Source organism: Lepidochelys kempii, chromosome 1, assembly GCF_965140265.1.
Source record: "Lepidochelys kempii isolate rLepKem1 chromosome 1, rLepKem1.hap2, whole genome shotgun sequence".
NCBI lineage: Eukaryota > Metazoa > Chordata > Testudines > Cheloniidae > Lepidochelys > Lepidochelys kempii.
The window spans coordinates 138,735,692-138,758,022 of record NC_133256.1 but is presented as its reverse complement, the minus strand read 5'-3'; the positions used below and the strand labels follow the sequence as shown (position 1 = coordinate 138,758,022).

The 22,331-nt window shown below is 39.8% G+C and overlaps 1 protein-coding gene across 4 annotated transcripts in view; it reads left to right on the top strand.

The window, feature by feature from the left end:
• ADGRG2 (adhesion G protein-coupled receptor G2) overlaps positions 1-22,331 on the top strand; it is a 107,945-nt gene that overhangs the window by 20,870 nt on the left and 64,744 nt on the right. For all 4 annotated transcript variants that reach the window (XM_073356708.1, XM_073356699.1, XM_073356682.1 and 1 more), the window contains exons 2-3: positions 690-808; positions 5,244-5,849. In XM_073356708.1, the coding sequence (XP_073212809.1) occupies positions 691-808; positions 5,244-5,849 (724 nt within the window). In that variant the 5' untranslated portion in view covers position 690. The remainder of the gene's footprint in view (positions 1-689; positions 809-5,243; positions 5,850-22,331) is intronic.

Below are 22,331 nucleotides of genomic sequence, written 5' to 3'. Positions count from 1 at the left end.
AGTTTTAAATATCTAAATAGATTTTCTTGATTTTCAAAAGTGCTGAGCGCTCAGCAACTCTCATTGACTGATGGGAGCAGTTCAAAGCTACATCTCCTGGTACCAGCACTTGTCTGTCATAGTTTATCTATAGTGACTATTCATTTTATGCTAATAAAATATTTTAATTAATTTGAATGCTTGCAATGGCCTATTTTTCAGCTGTAACCTAAGTATACAAATGTGCACTTTCTGCAAATAGGAGGGATCCTATCAACCTAAAATAGCATGTTGCTATGGTATATTTTTGAAGATTATATAATTTTGGTGTGTCGCAGAGTATCTGGTGTAGATTATATATAAATAGATAAATGGATATATTTTACAAATATATACTACTTGTATTAAAGGTACTGCTTTGAAATTTTGTTTTAAATTGTAATAGAATCCCTCCTAATTGCAATAAGTGCACATCTATAAATTTAACTTTTGGTTATAGCAGGGAAAAAAAAAAGATGCTCAAGATTTTTTGGGTCATTTCCACATTCAAGCCCTCCACAGGAAGAACATAAACCCCATTTGGGTAGAAATAGCTGACTTCAAAAGATTTACATCCATGTCTCGGAAGTATCATCTAATGTAATATCCACAATCCTGTCCTTTTGCTGATCGTTGTTGTAGAATGATTTTTTTTCCCTTGTGTGTTCTAGGATGATTGCCTGTGGAGCTCAGCACTGCTGTGCTGGCAGAGTCCAGAAGCTTTTACTGAAATTCAAGATTTCTCTAGCTATCATTTTACTTCACGTGTTTCTGGCTACCTCGGACATAGGTAAGATATCTTTTTCCTTACTCATCCAACATTGATAGAGAGAGTGTGTGAGAGAGATTATGTAATCATTAATTTTATGGGTTGGATTTTTTTCACATATGGTCATGATTGGCCAAATTCCACTCCCATAGAAATCTATGGTAATATTCCCATAGCATCAATGGGAGCAGTTAGGTCAAATCTGAGTACTTTCAAATATCTAACTCTACATTTACATTCTTTTACTGTTAATAAGATCAGGTATAAGTAATTTATAATTAGCTATTGTCAAGGTTCCTCCCCCACTCTGAACTCTAGGGTACAGATGTGGGGACCTGCATGAAAAACCTCCTAAGCTTATCTTTACCAGCTTAGGTCAAAACTTCCCCAAGGTACAAAATATTCCACCCGTTGTCCTTGGACTGGCCGCTACCACCACCAAACTAATACTGGTTACTGGGGAAGAGCTGTTTGGACGCGTCCTTCCCCCCAAAATACTTCCCAAAACCTTGCACCCCACTTCCTGGACAAGGTTTGGTAAAAAGCCTCACCAATTTGCCTAGGTGACTACAGACCCAAACCCTTGGATCTGAGAACAATGAAAAAGCATTCAGTTTCTTACAAGAAGACTTTTAATAAAAATAGAAGTAAATAGAAATAAAGAAATCCCCCCTGTAAAATCAGGATGGTAGATATCTTACAGGGTAATTAGATTCAAAAACATAGAGAACCCCTCTAGGCAAAACCTTAAGTTACAAAAAGATACACAGACAGAAATAGTTATTCTATTCAGCACAATTCTTTTCTCAGCCATTTAAAGAAATCATAATCTAACACATACCTAGCTAGATTACTTACTAAAAGTTCTAAGACTCCATTCCTGGTCTATCCCTGGCAAAAGCAGCATAAAGACAGACCCACAGACCCTTTGTTTCTCTCCCTCCTCCCAGCTTTTGAAAGTATCTTGTCTCCTCATTGGTCATTTTGGTCAGGTGCCAGCGAGGTTACCTTTAGCTTCATAACCCTTTACAGGTGAGAGGAGCTTTCCCCTGGCCAGGAGGGATTTCAAAGGGGTTTACCCTTCCCTTTATATTTATGACAGCTATGGTGAGAAAAATAAAAATGCAACTTATTTATTAGTAATATACCATGGAGGTGGTGTAACAGTTTCTGTGCCACTCTTTGGCTGTTGGGTGTTGCGTGGAAAAAGGAGGTGAGGTCCAAAGTATGGAACAAAATCATGTATCAGAATTTGGCAATTTTATGCCATTTTTGATTAAACTAAAATATGGATATTCTTCACAGAGTTATTTTGTTTCTAATAAAAATAAGGGAAGCAGCATTGTTGTGTATGTGGTACAATAGACATGGGAGACCAGTGATTTGGGTTTTATTCCCAGCTCTGTTACTGACTGTCTGACCTTGGACTAGTGATTTCACTCCTCTGTGCCTCACTTTCCTTTTCTAATGATGATTGTGTTCCTTTGTAAAGCATTTTGACATCTAAGGATGAAAAGCGATGATAGATAATTTTAGAGGTAAAGGTTAAATGTTTCATATATAAAATACATGGTGGCTTAATTTTAGAAACTGACTCCTATGCTGTGTCATGTATTTACACTCCAGGAAGTCAGTTTTTAGAAATTTAAACATATTTAGCAAATGGTGTGACACCATTGACTATACTGGGTTATGCCAGTGGGTGGAATTTGGTACAATGATATGATGGACTAGTTCTGAACATACTGAAGTTCTCCCGATGGCTCTTACTCAAGCACTCAGGCGGAGGTGCCTTGAACCATTATCTCTATAAAAGACATAATATTTCTAGAGCTTTGGAGGAGCAGGCGGAGCTGCGTCACTTCCCACACCTACACAGACAGCTGCAGCCAATGCTCCCCCCAGTGCACCTAACCTGGTAAATGGAGCGATCAATGGCCTTAGCTTCACACCATCCTGAATTTTTTCCATTTTGGTTGCCAGCAGCACTAGGCATTCTTCCATACCTCATTTCATCCCTAATATAAGGTGCCAAATTATGCCTTTTCCCTGTCTATATACACTAGGAGGGAAGGTTGAGAAGGACTTCCAACACTGTCTGACTTCTAGAATACCGCACCAGGTGGCATAATTTATCCCCAGATATACAAATAAATCTGCGGGTAAAAAGGAGGGAGAAAAGTAACTTCAAGCAAACAAGTTTTATTTTCAAACTTGCCAGTCATTCAAGAAAAATGTACGTGAACCATTTTAAAAAGGTACCTTGAATGCCTTTTTACACTCCAGTGAAGAAAAATTACAAGATGCAGAAGGTATATAATGAAGTAAAGATTTTTATGACTTCATTAGTTATAACGGCTTTTGTAAATCAGATGTGAACAACTGACAAGCATTTGTAGGTAAATCAATGACTCCTCTTGCTACTTATATGCCAGGTCCTGGCAACATATAAACACTTGATCAACTTTACTCATGAGACTAGTCAGTTCTGTTGCAGCCTTACTAATGTAAATAACTCAGGTGCTTAAGTGCTCCTGTGTTTGTTATTTCTAATTACTTACTAATTAATATTTGCATTTGCTTATAGATGCCAATTATTATGCACTTGATTATCTTTGCAGAAACACAAAGAATATACGTTTATTTAATATGTAATACTTTCACTTAACTAGTAAGTCATTTAAAATATTTTCATTTGAAAATATCTACATGTATCCAATAGCTTTATTGATGCTTGGGACAGCACATTTAATTGCAAATTCCTGGTTTGGGAAAATACTGAGAATCCAAGCTCCCGTGTCAGTTAAAGATGACTATTCTGAGAGCCAGTGCTTCACACTCATGAAAGATGTCAAGGGTAGTATTGTTACAGTAGAAGCCATTGAAAAAAGTCTTTTTTTGCCAACCATTATTATTACACAGATTTTAAGTATAGGGAAAAACTGGTAGTCTCAGATACCACTATTTAACAGGGACAATTCAATTACCTTTCTGCTTATTCATTAAGCAGAATTATCAAAGGGATTTCTGTGCAAACACTTTCATTACACATAAGTGCCAGAGTGACATTAGCTTTGGAGAGGTGAGCATATTTGGTCAGTGACTGATATCTCAGTGTTTGGTTTGCCAAATTATTCTGCATTCAGATGCAAGAGAAAAATATCAGAGCAATCAACTCAGATGATTATAATTCATTATTGGTGTTCTGTATAGTGCCTAGGGGTACTGTAGCAAAGTGACAACATACCAGCATGGCACCACCTGCTGGTCATCTTGGGAATTAGCTCTTTCCAGCCTTCAGAGCACCCTGTGCAGGCTGGTGTCTTGCCTGCCACTGGCCTTGTGTCTCTCCCAGACCCCAGTTCCCTCAGGGCTCTGCCCCAGCAGTACCTCCACACTCTGGGTCTCCCCTCCTAGGTGAGTGGCTACTGCCAGTCATCATCTAGCCCCCACTCATTGGGGTAGACTGCAGTCACCCCACATCATTGACAAGGGGTTAGGACCTACTATCTTTGCCTATCTCTGGGCTCCCATCTGCAGCCACAGCACCTTCATAGGTCTTCATCAAGGCCTGCAGCCTAGGAGTTTACCAGGCTAGAGCTCCCCAGCACCTTTTGCACTGCACCAGCTTCACATACCTTCCTCTCAAGCACCTAGCCCTTCTCCCTTCAGGGCCAGTGAGAGAGATTCCTACAGCTTCTGGCCCACAGCCCTCTTATAAGGGCCAGCTGGGCCCTGATTAAGCCAGCCACACCTGTGGTCAGCTACATAGTCAGCTTCCCCCAGCTGTTCTCACTCCTCATATCAGGAGTGGGGTAACCACCTTGCTACAGGTTCTAATAAGGAATCATTGCCCCACAGTACAAGGTGTTGTATGGCAAAGAAGTAAAAATACTATCTCTACCCCAAAGAGCTTTAGTCTTTGTTTATGACAGGAAACAACCCATGGACACAAGAAACAGGTTGGAGAGGGAAGTGGGAAGGTAAGGTAACAGTATAATAATCAAGTTTTGCATTTTAAGCTTTAGTCACTGCTTGCCACCTGCAAAACAGTGGTCATCAGTCAAGGTTTTGTAGGCATCACGACAGGGGTGAATCTTAAAGAGTGATTTGAAGGCCACTTAAAGCTATATAATTATTTCATCTTGAACTTTTTATTATTTAAATTTGATACATTTAGGTTCTGACACTGGGCAACTGTGAAATAACATACAGGGTCAATACTTTAAATATTCACATAGGAGCTGTGCTGTCTCAAAGCCTTTACAAGCAGATGGAACAGAGCAAGAACAACAAAAATAAAGAAAACAAAGGGGAAAAAAAGGACATTTCTTGAAATATAGTATGGGCAAATTTTACATAAATCTAATAATGTTAATACATGTGGTCATTACAATGTTATATTAAAAAGTCATTATAAAAGAATTTATTTAAAAGTTACATTTTCTTTATTTAGCTCAGGATGGTTTCCTAGGACAATACAGAGCTGTTTTTAAGACTGCATGTGAAGATGTTTGGTCTCTGTCACCAGGAATTCATGTGCCTGCCCTGAAAGAATTCACAGTCTGTGTGTACCTTAAGCTAGTGACTTCCAGTAATCCCTGGACTGCTTTTGTATACAATATAAAAAGACCTGGTAGCACTACCTCTGCAAATGGGTATGAACTTGGACTTATGGGCGACCATGACAAATTGACAGTTTGGATGTTTGGCACCCAAATAAACTTAATGGAGAAACTTAATGTGGACACCTGGTACCAAGTGTGCATAGAGTGGAGAAGTGAAGACAAGAAGATGAAGCTATTTATAAATGGAACAGAAAAAAGAAACCAAAAACTGGTTAAAAGAAAAGACCTTATTGCAGATGGGCAGATTTTACTTGGCTGTTCACAATCATCAGCCACATCTTCTGCCATGGGTATGGTTGGTGAGCTGTACATGTTCAGAATGTGGAATGAAGCAGATAAAATATCTGGCTGCAAAGATGGTAATATTATAGGCTGGAGAAAGAAAAATTGGGTCTATAATCACACATTAGAAGAAAGTAACACTTTGCCATGTGGTAAGTACCATATGTCACAATTAAAAACAATATTTTTTGCTAATGCTGGTGTGACCACAGATACCAAACCTCTGTATTTTTTATATTGGTTTTAATTTCATGAAATCTTTTCTCCATAAAATTCTCCAATTGTTAGTTTTCAGTTAAAAATTTAAAAAAGCAATATCAAGGTTTGTAGGCCTTACAGTTTATCCAATTTGTCTAATGTCAAATGTTAAATTATGTCCCCAGTCCTGCAAACAGCTTCACTTTAGCAGACCTTTATACCCACACAAAAAGAAAAGGAGTACTTGTAGCACCTTAGAGACTAACCAATTTATTTGAGCATAAGCTTTCGTGAGCTACAGCTCACTTCATCGGATGCACATCATCCCAGTGACTTCAGTGGGGTTCTGAATGGCTGCAGGATCTGCCTGAAAAAAGTTAAAGGCCTACGTTAATTTAATGTTAGCTCTGTGAATTTAAACACATACAGGACAATATACAGGATAGGATGCTAATAGTAACATTAAAAGGTCCATGTTTTGCACGCAAAGTGTGTCCGATCCTCAGCTAGTGTGACTTGTTATAGCCCTATTGATAAGTTACACCACCTGAGGATCTGGCCTATATTTTTAATTGCTCGTTACCATGCACCATATTTTCTTCTCAGTTTTGTCTGTCTGGTGTCTATCTAGGTTTTTATACTATGCTCATCACTGTAGTGTCTGAACATAATACAGAAGTATTATATTTCAGGTAGAATGATCTTTCTTTACCTCTCTCCTCATCCCTGTTATGGGTGGGAAACTATATGTCAAAAGGTGAGTCTTGCATTTGATCTTGAGGTTGTATGAGGATTTGACTTCAGTAGAGTTGCACGATGTATCAGTAAGAAGGAATTAACCTAGCAAGCACATTGTAGAACAGTTAATATCACTTATTAGAACTTTCTTTTTCATTTTCTGTACATAAAATACATACCTTAACTTAGTCTTAGATTTTATCAGTCTCAATGTCCTCTCCAACTTCAGCTAATGGGAGGGAGAAAGTAAGTGAGATGCAAGTTATAGCCTAGATGTGACGTCACTCTTCATGTTTGCAGTGTTATTGTAACCATATGGGCCCTGGGATATTAGAGAGATAAGGTAGGTGAGGTCATATCTTTTACTGGACCAACTTCTGTTAGTGAAAGAGACAGGCTTTCAAGCTTACACAGAGCTCTTCTTCTGGTCTGGGAAAGATACTCTGATACCTGAAGCAGAGCTCTGTGTAAGCTCATAAGCTCATCTCTTTCACCAACGGAAGTTGGTCCAATCAAAGATACTGCTTCACCCACCTTATCAATCTTCATGTCTTCCAAATATCTTACCCACTTCCTCCAGCAAAAGAGGGAGATATGAAAGTCTGCTGTTTCTAATATTAAAAATACCAAGTAGGAAAAAAAGTTGGTTGGAGAAAAGTGGGGGAGAGAAATGTAACGATTCTAAAAATGTCTAATCTAGTTTGCTATTCAGTTTTAGGGAAGATTTTTGGTGATGGTTGCTATATGTGTTTCAATAAGGCATTTTTGAAGTCTTTCTCATGCCACTTGTCTCATCAGCAGCTTGAGAGCAGCAACCCCTTTTCCTGTTGGGCCAGGAAGGCAGCTGTAATTTAGCAAAGATATCATTCCTCTTGAAGGATTGTAGAAGTATATCAGATTTGGAGATTTTTGGTTCAGCCACTTTTGAATTATTAATAAGCAAAATAAGTCTTAAATTTCCCTCTAATCTAAAGTGTACATGTTTCACTTTCCCTTTCACTCTTATTTGAAAAGTGGCTGGCTGGATTTTCTTCCTGTTTTCCAAAAGTTCACTTTTGAGATGAAGGCCAAGCATAAAAAGCTTCAGTCCAAAAAGACAGCTATGGGCATGTGAAAACTGTTATGATAGTCATCATAAAGTTATATTAGAAGTAAGAGTGTAACCTCAACTATTCTGCTGAGAAAGGTCTATGTGAAGAGAAGTTTGAATCTGTTAATCTTCATAATACACCTTTTAAAAGAAAAACTGTACTTGGTTGCTCAAACAAGTAATATGTAACATTACTCTGTTGGTTCATATTCAATCTGTGATCCAATATATCCCCCAGATCCTTTTCAAAAGTACTATGCCTAGCCAGTTATTCCCTATTTTGTAGTTGTACATTTGATTTTTTTGTTCCTGAGTGTAGTACTTTGCTGAATTTTTTTACTGAATTTCATCTTGTTGATTTCAGACCAATTCTCCAATTTTTCAAGGTCATTTTGAATTCTAATCCTGTCCTCCAAAGTGCTTGCAACCCCTTCCAGCTTGGTATCTGCAAATTTTATAAGCATACTTTCCACCCCGTTTTCCAAGTCATTAGTGAAAATATCGAATAGTACCAGAACCAGGACAGACCCCTGTGGAACCCCACTAGATACATCTTCCTAGTATGACAATGAACCATTGATAACTACTCTTTGAGTACGTCTTTTCAACCCGTTGTTCACCCACCTCACCATAATTTAATCTAGACCACATTTCTCTAGTTTGCTTATGAGAATGTCAGGTGGGAGTCTGCCAAAAGCCTTCCTAAGATAAATAATGTCTGTGGCTTCTGCCCTATCCACTAGACCAGTAATATTGACAATATAACACAGTGTTCAACTTGCATAATTTGGAGGTGTGTAGGGGTACTACTGGTGGGAGGAAATATATGCAAATATACACAAAAATAGTGCATAGCCATCCATTGTAATATAGTTGTAAAACTACACATAAACTATGATAAAAACATTATTAATGTTGCAAAGTTAAGCATTCAGAAGTTAGGAAATGCAACCTTAACATGCCTAGCCTCCATGTGCATGCTTTATGATACCATTTTTAATTATATGATCACATACCATTTAAAGACAGGTCCCCTGTTTCAGTCAGTGCACAAGATGGACCTGCTCTGGGGATGAATCAGAGTTGCATCATAAAGAAAGATGTTGCCTATAGGACCCCTGCCTAATTTTTTGTAATAAGGCAGGGGATTACAGGAAGTGCAAGGATGGTTTCATGGGTAAGGCAGTTCAAAAATCGTTTCTTGGGGGGCCTCAAATTGGGCTCCCAAAATTAGTGGATATTTCTTACCTTATTTTCTCTCTGCCTCAGTTCACCATCTGTAAAATGGAGATAATACCACCCTGTCAACTCATAGGGGCTGTTCCATCATTTGGCATCATATTGACACCCCCATGACTTGCCAGCAGGCTTGTAACCTTTAGATCCACTGCACAATCCTCTGCCACTTCAGATAACACCTCTGGCATCTAGTTGTTACCTCCCAGCCTGTGTTCCCCAGTCCCAATGGCTCCCAGTTCCCACCCCATGCTCCTTGTCTAATCTCAGTGCCCCCCCCACAACTCCTTGGCCCATTCTCTTTGTCCAGCGAGTCACAGTTATTCCCCTGCACCCCAGTTTCCCATCAGATCAGTGTCGTTCCCCCTTCTCCATCCCCCTGCCCCACTGATTCTCATTCCCAGTCTCCTGCCCATCAATCCCAGTCTCTCCCATCCCAAATCCCAATCCTAGTTTCCCTCTTCCTCCACTAGCCTCCTGTCTCACTCTTTCCTATCCCCAAGCTTCTTGTCCCAATCTATCCTTTTGTCCGTCTCTTGTCCCCTCTGTATTCAAACGAGGCAGTTTTCTCTTCCATGCTGCCTGAGCTCAGCAGCAGGGGCACTGAGAGCACTGGAGAGACAGGCTCCCTGCTTTCAGTTCCAGTGCTTGGACCCCGGCATGGCCCACAGCAGCATTTGCAGGGAAAGTCCTGCTCAGCCCCAGGCTTAAATGTCTGCAGGATTTGGGTTCAAAGGAATTTCCATAGCCTCCAAGATCATGACCAGGATGATCACATACCTACTTCCTTCCGCTCGTCTAGTATTGCTTTGCAACAAACAACTTTTAAGTCTGAGGTATAAATGTGACTCTTGCCTCTGATTTAATCACACAGACTCCTGGATCATCAGTTTATGGCAGACAATCAAAATGGTAGAACATATACACTTTGCGCAGGTGTCAGTAACTACACAAGTTGCCAGGCAGGGGAGAATCAAGCCCACAAAGTCTGTGCCGGTACTTTTCAGTTTACATTTTTCAGGCTTCTGTTAGCAGCTTTCTTATTTCAGAAAAGTGATAACTAGTGTGACATGTGCCTTATAAAGAAGCAGTGCCACAGACTGAAAACTCAGATCCATCCTTTAAGAATCCCCTTTGGATGCTTTAAACAAATCTGTAATGGAAATGATATCTGCTCAATGTCCCAGATAGGCTTCTGTTTGGTGAGATGCTCTAACATGGACTAGACTAGTGATGTCACAACTATAGTGCATGCAGGGGAAAGCACAAATTGCTATAAAGCTATCTGTGACTTCATTGAATATAAAGGGGGGGGGAATAGTAAGTTTAAAATTACATACATGTGGAAAGCCTATATTAGTTTTCCTATGTGGGACATTTAGCACAACTCTACAGTTAATTTTTTTTAAGGGGTATTTACTTCTAATAATGATTTAACAATCAGAAGAAATTTACTGTTTAAACATTAAACTGTTAGGTTACATATTAAACAGTAACATGCTTGTACTAATTGTAAATATTAGAGTTGTTATTGTGTTGTATATTTTTATTTATGTAAGGACCACAGAGAGCATGGGATGCCTGTTATAAATCTAAAAAAACCCCCCAAACAATTAAATACATTTTAAACCAGGAGTAAAGTAAGTATGGCTTTACAGTCTCTGGCTCGCTCATAGAAGCAGTGTCATTAAAAATATGTTATTTTTCACTACCACTAAGAGCCTAAAAATTGTTGATTTTAATTGCATTCTTTTACATGAACACAATTCACAGTTTATATCTAGGCACCTTGCTTCCTCTAGGCTTTCCTGTCCAGTCCTCAAGACTGTATCCTGGTGTCCTCTTCTTTGTGCAGCCCTCTCCCTCTTCTTTACTTCAGCGCTATGATTGTAGTAATCACTCTAGAGCTACTGCAGGGGGTAGGGGAGTTGGTTCGTGGGGACAAAGGGACTATTAGTGGCGGGGTAACTTGGAGGTGGTGAGTGGTCTATACAAACCTTCTCTGCCCTTGATTGCCCAAGGGAGAGGACATCTTCTGCCTGACACACAGTTCAGTCTGGCGCTGTCAATCAGAATAGTTTGTTGGGTCTGTGGAACCCCTAAAAGCTACACTGCAATAAAAGGCCGGTGGCACAACCACAGCTGACCTAGCTCATGGGGTGCAGAGCTATAAAACTGCAGTGTAGACATTCAGGCTCGGGCTGGAGCCCAGGCCCTGAGACCCTCTTATTTTTCTGCCATTATCCCCAAATACATAAGAGGGTGGGAGTGGAGTCTGAGACTCCAGCCCTTGGGCAGAAGTTTGGATTGAAGCTACTGGGTAGTCACGGCCAGTGCTCAGCTTGTGAAGGGGAATCCCAAGTGAGGATTTAACTGTGCTTTACAAGTTGGGTGGAAAGAATTGTTTTGGGACTTATTGCTATGTTTATTAATATACAATGGAGGATATGGAAAGGGCATGAAACAAGCAAGATAGAGATCCTTTTCCAGATTGGGGCTAAAAAAAGAAGTTTAGTTTGTCATTCCTATTACTATATTTTCTTGAATTTAGAAATTTTAAAACCTTTAGAAAAACCTTTGTGTTTCAACAAGAAGACTAAACATGGGGAAAATTCTGTGACTTTAGTGTCCCTGTTTGCTGACTCACATAGCTTGTGCTTTGTACCCATTAGAAGAGCTTAAATTTGACCTTTCTCTTTCTTTTCCTGCTTTTCATTGTCCTCCCTCTTTTGTGATATCAAAGTGCTCTTTGAAAATCAGAAAAAATGAGGTAATCAGTTTCACCGCAGCCCCTAGGCTATATGAGAGGTAGACTCAAATGGGGTTTATTTAAATAAAGTCCCTGCATTTATAGTGAAATCTTGAAGGGCCATGTCATGTCAGAGCAGGGCTAAAGATATTACACCTACTTTTTCTATGTTTGCTTGGTACAATTCTCAGGGCTGTCAGAATTAGCTGGCCACTTTCACTGCTAATGTGTCACAAAGAGAAATGGGCCCCTGATGAACAAGCACCTTTGTGGTTGTCTCCCATCCATTTTCCCCCAACAGTCAGTGACAAGTGTCACCGTGCCTCAGTGGGTCACAGCTGAGGATGCCCAATTCAGGACAAACTGCTGAGAAATAAGGCAGACTCACCCCAAACTGGTGGTTATTCTATCATTAGATTATGCCAAGCCAGTAACAAAAGTAAATCTATGTATCACCACACTGGTTAACAGGAAGTAAAAAATGGAGTCTCTTTAGGCATTCCAGCCCTTGTCTCACCATCCAGACACTGAACTCTATGATGAGTGATTACGGAAAATTTCAACCAACATAGGCCTCTTCTAATCCCAAGAGATCAGCCACACAGCCAGGTCAATATATAACCTAGATTTTACCATAATCATGCTGATGCCAATTCTTTTGTAACTAAAACTTAAGGTCTAAATATAAAAGAAAAGACGAGAGTTAATAATAGTTAAAAGATCATATACATACAAATAATTGCCCACTCTTTATATTAGGCTTGTAGCAGTGATGGAATAGACTTCTGGCTTGTAAAATTTCTCTGGTAACTTCCAAAAGATTGGAAGATCCTCAGTCCATAGTTCAAAATGCTCCTTTTAGCTGTAATACTACAGTCCAGAGAATCAGCACAGGAAAGAGGCAAAATGGAGATATCTATAGGGTTTTTTATATCCTTTGCCATGTAACAGAACGCCACTGTCCATCACCTTCAGCCCCCAACTAAAACCTCTCCAGCACATCATCAAGGATCTACAACCTATCCTGAAGGACGACCCATCACTCTCACAGAACTTGGGAGACAGGCCAATCCTTGCTTACAGACAGCCCCCCAACCTGAAGCAAATACTCACTGGCAACCACACGCCACACAACAAAAACACTAACCCAGGAACCTATCCTTGCAACAAAGCCCGTTGCCAACTGTGCCCACATATCTATTCAGGGGACACCATCATAGGATCTAATCACATCAGCCACACTATCAGAGGCTCGATCACCTGCACATCTACCAATGTGATATATGCCATCATGTGCCAGCAATGCCCTTCTACCATGTACATTGGCCAAACCGGACAGTCTCTACATAAAAGAATAAATGGACACAAATCAGACGTCAAGAATTATAACATTCAAAAACCAGTCGGAGAACACGTCAATCTCTCTGGTCACTCGATTACAGACCTAAAAGTTGCAATATTACAACAAAAAAACTTCAGCAGTCTCTCGTTGGAGTCTGTTTTTGAATTGGAATTAATTTGCAAACTGGACATCGTTAACTTAGGCTTGAATAAAGACTGAGAGTGGATGTGTCATTACACAAAATAAAACTATTTCCCCATGTTTATTTTTCCCCCCTACTGTTCCTCACACGTTCTTGTCAACTGCTGGAAATGGCTCATCTTGATTATCACTACAAAAGGTTTCAGAGTAACAGCCGTGTTAGTCTGTATTCGCAAAAAGAAAAGGAGTACTTGTGGCACCTTAGAGACTAACCAATTTATTTGAGCATAAGCTTTCGTGAGCTACAGCTCACTTCATCAGATGCATATCGGGTATTGTTTCATATTCTCTGTGTATATATAAAGTCTGCTGCAGTTTCCACGATATGCATCTGATGAAGTGAGCTGTAGCTCACGAAAGCTTATGCTCAAATAAATTGGTTAGTCTCTAAGGTGCCACAAGTACTCCTTTTCTTCTTACTACAAAAGGTGTTTTTATTCCTCTCCTGCTGGTAATAGCTCATCTTAACTGATCACTCTCGTTATAGTGTGTATGATAACACCCATTGTTTCATGTTCTCTGTGTGTGTGTATATATATATATATCTTCCTACTGTATTTTCCACTGCATACATCCGATGAAGTGGGTTTTAGTCCCGAAAGCTTATGCTTATATACATTTGTTAGTCTGTAAGGTACCACAAGTACTTTTGTTCTTTTTCTGGAAATTTACTGTCTCTGTTTGTGGAAAGTTACTGGCCTAAGATGGAGTCCAGGGTCACATGAGCATATTGCATGTCCTAACCTGGCTTGATGACTCACAGGGGGTAACCATTGCCCATACTCTTGCCAGTTGCATTCACAGGAAGAGCTATCTGGAGGGAATGAGTTTCTTCTAGGGCCCAGTGTGAGAGCTAAGTGTCCTTGATGGGACATCAACACATAGCTGTCTGGGCTTAATGTAAATTTTCCTTGGTGGGTTTTCCCCAGGAATACAACTCATATGTATGATGCCAGTACATAGCCAATATTCATAACTTCAGATACAAAAATGATACATGCATATAAACAGGATAATCATACTTAGCAAATCGTAACTTTTCCATTGACGCCTTACATGCCATACTTTGTACAAGATTTGTTGCAATTGTATAACTGTGGCAATATCAATAATATAAATGGTCATATTCAATCATACAGCATCACAACAGGTAGCCCATCTTTTCTTCCATAATGCCACCTTTAAGTCACCATAGGCCCTAGCGCCCACTGCAAGCCCTAAGATGTAAAACTAAAACTGCTCTGAAAATATCATATGCACCTGAGGATCCAATCTACATGGAAAGTAAATGGGAATTTATGTGTGTGGAAGAATTTCAGGATTGGGTTTTTATTCCTCACCGTTATTGTTACCTTGTGTGACAGGATGTTTGCTTTGACAAAAATTGTGGCAGTTTATTCATTGTTAGCAGCACTTTGCCTTTTTACAGAAAAATTGGATTAAATATGAATCTGAGCATTTAATATGATGTTAACTATACCTGTTTTTTATCTATATATGGCTGGAGTGCCGCTTTTAACCATTTAGAATAGTATCTGCATTGGTCTTTCTGAGTTAGAGCTGTTCAGTTTAGTTCATGAGCAAAGCTTCTGAGATTCAGTCATGGCAGGAATTTCCACTCAGTGGCAGTGTCATAGTAACATTAACTACAAATACAAAGCCAAAAAACCAAACTGACATTTTATTTCTATTTTGAAATAAAATTTTTCATCTTGACAGTTCTTGCTGGAAGATAGAATTATTTTGTTGGAATTGACATTTCTCCACACAAAAAATTCAATTTTGATTAAACTATATTTTTCAGTGGAAAGATTTTCAGCACAAATTTTTTTGATCAGATCTAATTTTCTAAAACCAATCTATATTTGTGTTCCTAACATGTTCACATAATATATCTGAGAGTCTAAATGACCTTCTAACACTAGGGATCTGCCTCCAGGAATTGGTTCTTGGCCCTACACTATTTAACATCTTTTCTCAGTCTCCTGATAGAGTGATGGATTAGCCACTGGGCCAACGGGGCCTGTGCCCAGGAGCCCTGGCCAATTGGGGGCCTCCAGAAAAATGCCTCCCCCCCCACGCCCTGACCCGCTCTACAGTCTGTACTATGTGGGAGATTGGTCCCTTCTGGCATTTGAATATATCTATATCGCTAAATAATGTACAGTCTTGATCAGCTAGATTTTGGTATTACACAACACAGAACCCACTAACCACATTCTGTGGCATTGGGCCAAATATGAGTCACCAAATACTGTGATCCCTGTTCAGTTGCCAAGGTGTACCTTGGAAAACTTCCATCCAAATACTGACCCAGCTCTGGTCTCTGGTCACGCAATCACAGACATGAAGGTCGCTATCTTAAAACAAAAAAACTTCAAATCCAGACTCCAGCGAGAAACTGCTGAATTGGAATTCATTTGCAAATTGGATACTATTAATTTAGGCTTAAATAGAGACTGGGAGTGGCTAAGTCATTATGCAAGGTAGCCTGTTTCCTCTTGTTTTTTCCTACCCCCCCCCCCCCCAGATGTTCTGGTTTAACTTGGATTTAAACCTGGAGAATGGTCAGTTTAGATGAGCTATTACCAGCAGGAGAGTGAGTTTGTGTGTGTATGGGGGTGGGGGGGATGTGAGAAAACCTTGATCTATGCAGGAAATAGCCCGACTTGATTATGTAAAGAGTTGTCACTTTGGATGGGCTAGCACCAGCAGGAGAGTGAATTTGTGTGGGGGGGTGGAGGGTGAGAAAACCTGGATTTGTGCTGGAAATGGCCCACCTGTTGATCACTTTAGATAAGCTATTACCAGCAGGACAGTGGGGTGGGAGGAGGTATTGTTTCATGATTTCTGTGTGTATATAAAGTCTGCTGCAGTTTCCACGGTAAACATCTGATGAAGTGAGCTGTAGCTCACGAAAGCTCATGCTCAAATAAATTGGTTAGTCTCTAAGGTGCCACAAGTACTCCTTTTCTTTTTGCGAATACAGACTAACACGGCTGTTCCTCTGAAACCTGACCCAGCTTAGTTTGTAAAATATGACATGAACAGAGGGGATAGTGATGTGGCTGAAGTAGTCCTGTGTTGTATTATAGGCTGTTCTATTCAAGCTCTATTCGAAATCAGAAATTTTGTGTAGTTCTCTTTTTTGGTACGGACTTTTGCAGTGGAAATTTGAAAGTTTTCAATTTAGTGTGGAGCTAGAAGAAAATTGCGACTTGGAAAGTCAAACTTGGAAGGTTAGAGCTATGAAGAAGACTTCAGTTTCTTCAATTAAAATGAATAGGAAGCAAAGTAAGACAGGACAAAAGTCTTTAGTATGTCAGTATTACCTGTTTAGCTAGATACTAAATGCCTCACCAGTATTAACAAATTTATCCGCCCTGCAACTCAGAATTGCTCTAAATTATGTGTTTACCATTTGCTTTGAAAAGAAAAGGAGTACTTGTGGCATCTTAGAGACTAACAAATTTATTTGAGCATAAGCTTTTGTGAGCTACAGCTCACTTCATCGGATGCATGCAGTGGAAAATTTCCACTGAATGCATCTCTTCCACTGCATGCATCCGATGAAGTGAGCTGTAGCTCACAAAAGCTTATGCTCAAATAAATTTGTTAGTCTCTAAGGTGCCACAAGGACTCCTTTTCTTTTTGCGGATACAGTCTAACACGGCTGCTACTCTGAAACCTGTCATTTGCTTTAAGGGGCCATTATGGGAACTGGGTGCTATTGTGGTGCAAGGAATCTTATTCCCCAGGTAAACCTTATACAGTGGCAGTATGGAGGGTAGTGGTGTAAAAACTGCTAAGCTGGATTTATATCTCAGAAAGACTTCTCCCTGTCCTTACACATGGAGGTCATTCTCCTGGAGTGGGTACTGTGGCTTTAGGGCCTATTTGTGCTGGAGCAGTGCAAAGTGGTACCAGCACAGGCTAGGAGTTACTGCTTTTGTTGTTTAATAAGGAATGTTATTGACCATAACTCCATCTTAACTCAGTTTGTGTTATTGGCTCTTCTTGAAAAATCTCCTGGAAATATGCTGTTTTTTCTTTCGTATAAAGGGAGATACAGACCGGTCTGAAGAACGCTATTTTCTCTTTAGACTATACACAGATGATGAGATCCTCATGTAGCAATCTCTGCTTGTTCAAAAGACTAAAATCCACCATTGTAAATTCATATTATGATGTTCAAGATGACTATATTTTTTTACTCTAGAAAAAGATGTGAGGAGATGGTGACATCAGTTATTTATATAAGGACTTTCTCTTTCCCTATCTCAACAAATTAATAACCTGAGAGGAAAATCCTACCTCCTTGGCACTAGTACAGTTTTTGTTATCCAACACTTCGTATGTCAGCCATGGGGAAATCTTAGACTGGACTTTTTAGCTTTCTTAAAATAAACTTTGGCTACTTCTTTGTCTAGAACTTAGGCCCAACAATGTGGGAGAGGATTTGAAAATTTTAAGAGAGTTTGAATAATGCATAGATTTTTAAAAAAATATTTTTACAGTCTTAAACTGATATTCACGAATCTGGTAATGTAAAAAGTATAATTTATGTTTATCCAGAAAGATCTGCTTGTTTTATTTCTGTTGAGAAATGGCAAAAACCTGAACAACAAAGAAACTGTTATTCATCTAATGATTATTTGGCAAATTAGAATATAAAATACTAACAATGGGCCTGAACCTGCACTTTGACAAATAGAAAACCCCACTCGCGGTAATAATTCCTATCCATACTCCCCACACTGCTGTCGGAGAAGTGGAGGCAGGCTTGTGATCCAGAAGAAAATGCTCTCTCCCCTTGCATGCGGTGCCTCCAGATCTGCAACTGGCTTATAGTTTATTACTCCAGGAATAACTGGCTCTTTATGTATTCTAATGCATTCAGTGATTAATGGTGCTTGACCTGATAAACATTACAAAATCCACATAGGGGGCTGAATGAGGAGGAGAGTGAAAGTAGAAATTTGTTTATATGGTTTCCTGTTGCTGTGACCTGAGTAGGGAGCTTTAGTCCTAGAGAATATGAATAGGTAGCATTTTGTTTTTATATAAAAGGGATGCTGCTGCTCTTCTGTTTGTTCCTCCCAAGCATGTCCCCTTCACATAGTTGTTTTCATGGTAGCAAAACTATTGTAGGGGGAAGAAGAGGTGTGAGTTCCATGGGCCCTACCCTGAAAGATGCTGACCATTTCAAGATGCGGGATGCTTTAAGAAGCTTAGTACAGTCAATGCCCATTAATTTAATTGGAACTGAGGACCTTGGCAAGAGGTACTCAGCACTTAGTAAGATTGGGCCTGTGGTGAGCAAGCCCGTGCAGGAGATGGATTTTACTTTTTATACTAGCTTGCATGCACACTGGAGCATAATTCTCCTTCTCACCCACTTAAACCCCACAGATTGATTCCAATAATGCTTATTTAGCTGTTTCCATCTTAATAATTAATTTATATATTTTATAATTTTATAATTTTGAAAAGGTATGGAAGTAGCTGATGGTAAAGAGAGGTGTCATGTTCTGTGTCTACAGGAGACAATGGACAGGGAACGCAGCAAAGGAGTTAGGCTTAGATTGCAAACTTTTCCATGTGGGTGACAAAAGGGGGCGTAAGGGAATCAGGGTGGTTGTTAGAGGAGAGCTGAAGAAGATGTTATTTGAAAATTACTAGAGTAAGTGACAGACTGATGGCTGTATGAGTCCAAGTTAAAGAGCGAGTCATGTTTGTGGTATTAGCATATTCACCTCCACAAGGATGTGATGAGGAAGAAAAGAAGAGTCTCCTCCAAGACTGGCAGGCACTAGTGGACACAGCAGCACCTGAAGGGCTGGGTGATCTGAATGCACACAACAGCCAGAAACAGATGGTGCTGTGAAATGTGTTTAGGAAAATGCAGTCTATGCACTATAAATGAGGAAGGGAAAGAGCTACTAGACATTTGTATTGTCAACCAGTGGATGATAACTCATACATGGTTCCAAAAGAGAGTGAGTCATTTGTTTACATACATCAGTGGTGGAAATCAAAGCCAAATTGATATGATGTTGGTAAGGAAATCTCAGAGGAATTGAGTTATGGACTGCAAAGTGATACCTAGCAAGACGGTAGCACTGAACACAAACCTCTTGTGGCAAAAATTCCAGCAGAGTGTTGGACAAGGAGGGAACTAATCTCAAAAGAAACAATATTAAAGTACGGGAGTTAAGGGGAAGTCCAGCAGAGATGTTTGTGCAAGCAGTACAGGATAAATGTTTGGCTGAAAAGGAGTGGAACCACTCAGAAGAACATGGATTGTGTGGTGGAAGAGGTTTATGGACAATACAGGTTGGGAAAAGGCAGGGAAGGAAAGGAGTAGTGCTGGATTGATGACATGCAAGTAGCAATCTGAAAAAAGAAAATGGTATGTAAAGAAAAATAAATGACTCCATTGAGAGTAAATGAAAATAAATACAAAGAAGCAAAGTGAGCTGCCAAGTAGGCAGTGAAGAAGGTCAAAGAGAGTGCCCTAGATGATTTGTATGCCAACCTTGTAAACAGCCCCTAGATGGCTGGCAAAAAGACATATAGCATTGCAAAAATAAGATGCAGAGAGAAGGAGGATGGTATTATAAGACCATTTGTAAATGATGATCAGAGGAGACTGCTAGAAAACACAGGAACAAGTGAAGTTGATGTGGAAAAAATACTTTGAGGGTCTCTTAAATGAGGCTAACCCTTTTAGAGAAGAGTTGCCAACATGTGGTGTAGCAGAGGAGATGAGAAATGCAGTCTAGGAAATGAAAAATGGTAAGGCAGTGACAAAGGACCTGGCAAAAGCCTTGGGTGAGAGAGGCATAAGATGGATGAGCAGAGTGGTTAAAGCTGCAAGCTGAGACAAAAGAATTCTCAAAGACTGGTGCAAGTCTATCTGGGTCCCAATACAGAAGAAGGAAAGCATCCATGAATGTGGAAACTACCAAGGGATAAAGCTATTGTTACATGAGATGAAGATACTTGGACACATCTTGGATGCTAGGATTAGGGCAATGGTGGAACCCCTCCTTGAACAAGAACAGTTTTGCTTTAGGAAAGGATGAGGAACTACAGAGCCCATGTTTATAGTTCGGCAAGGGATAGAGAAGCAGCTAGAGTGCCAACAGGACAGCTTCTGGGCTTTTATAAATGTAGGAAACTCTCACAATAAAGTAGGATTGGAAATAAAGTGGACAGAAGAATTCTGACACCAGTGCTGGGGAAATATGCAGTGTCAGAGGATTTAATAACTATGGTGAATGCCCTGTATTGATCACCTAAAACAGTGATCCAAACATCTTTTGAAATGACAAGTCCCTTTGAAAGTCTGACTGCACCAGTGGTTGGTTCTAAGGCCACTGCTGTTTATCATATTGATGGACTATATAAGCAGGAAGATCCCAATGGGAAAAGGTGAGAAGCGCTATATGCAGATGACACAGCAAGAAGGGCACCCTCAAAGAAGACCTAGCGGAAAGAGCAAGCCAGTGCCAAGCTAAACTGGCACGGCATGAAAATGAACATGAACAATACTGAGGACCTGTGGGTCATTTGAGGTGCCCCAGGGAAATGAACATAGAGATTAGTAAGTAGACTGACCAGTTCAAGCACTTTAGCAATTGGGTCACAGAAGATGATGAGTTTGAACATGAGTGGGGAGTGCTGGAAGAGTGTGGGATAACATCTCAAGGTTTGTATATGACAAGCATATGCCACTGAGATTAAAAGCCCAACCATATAGAACAATGTTGCACCCTGCAATGGTGCAGAAGCATGGGCAAAAAACAGATCATAGGTTCAATGCCTATGGGTGTTTTGAGATGGGATGTCTTTGCACCATAAGAGGAGTTACACGAAGAGACAGATTTCAGAATGAAAGTATTAGGATGGAAGTCAAAATCCATGATGTGGCTGACAAAATCCAGGAAGTCCGACTTCACTGGTTTGGACACGGGCAGAGGATGAATGAAGGGAACCTGGTGAAAATAGCATGGCAGGTGAAGGTGGTGTAGAGACCCTGAGGAAAGCCAAGGAAGCAATGGTTGGATTGCATCAAAGAAGATGGAAAGCAAGTGAATTTTAGTGCTGCCTTGGACAGATGAAGATGGTGGATGCTTGCATGGAGGCAACCCCAGTTGATGGGATAAGCAGACGAAGATAATTTATATAGTATTCCATTCACCTTCACAAGCAACTGTTTTGTTTAGCATCTCATCACTATTATTTCCACAAAGATAATTGTACATATTACTTAAATAATATTACATCTTAAAGAACTTCCATAAAGACCAATGTGGAGTTAGAAAGAGTTTTATAGATGGCATAATGCCTAATCACAATAATATTAAAAAACCCAAACATTTCCACAGAACAACTCTCGAACACAAAGTTCTAGAACACACTTCTTATGGGATTAAATATTGTAACTTGACTTTGATTCTATCCTCTACAGGACTTAAAACTGATATCTGCTTTTTTGCACTCAGGAACATTGTGTCTGCTTGATCTTAGTGTAAATAAATAGTAGTTCTCCATACTTCATATTGAATCATAACAATTTGGCTTATAAGGCAATTTTCACCATGCCCCTTTTCATGGCCTCCAATGTGGTGGCCAAATCCTGATTGTCTCACTCAGATAGTCCTACTGACAAAATTGATCCCTGGTGTAACTTCAGTTAAATCAACGGCTCCACTGAAGTCAGTTTGACTTCAATAGGATTACTGTATTTATGAGACTAAAGTGATTTGGCCTTTATGTTGGACTTTTTCCTTGAGAAAATCCTTTCCTTTATCAATAGGACAGAATATTAGCTAAAACTAGCAAGCAACTTGGGGGGAAACTGCCATAAAGCATACATGGATGGTTTAATATCTCTGAGGATATTTTTCATCTAGCTGTATTTCATAATTACTGGTTTCAGAGGGGTAGCCGTGTCAGTCTGTATCTGCAAAAAGAACGAGGAGTACTTGTGGCACCTTAGAGACTAACAAATTTATTTGAGCATAAGCTTTCATTTGTTAGTCTCTAAGGTGCCACAAGTACTCCTCGTTCTT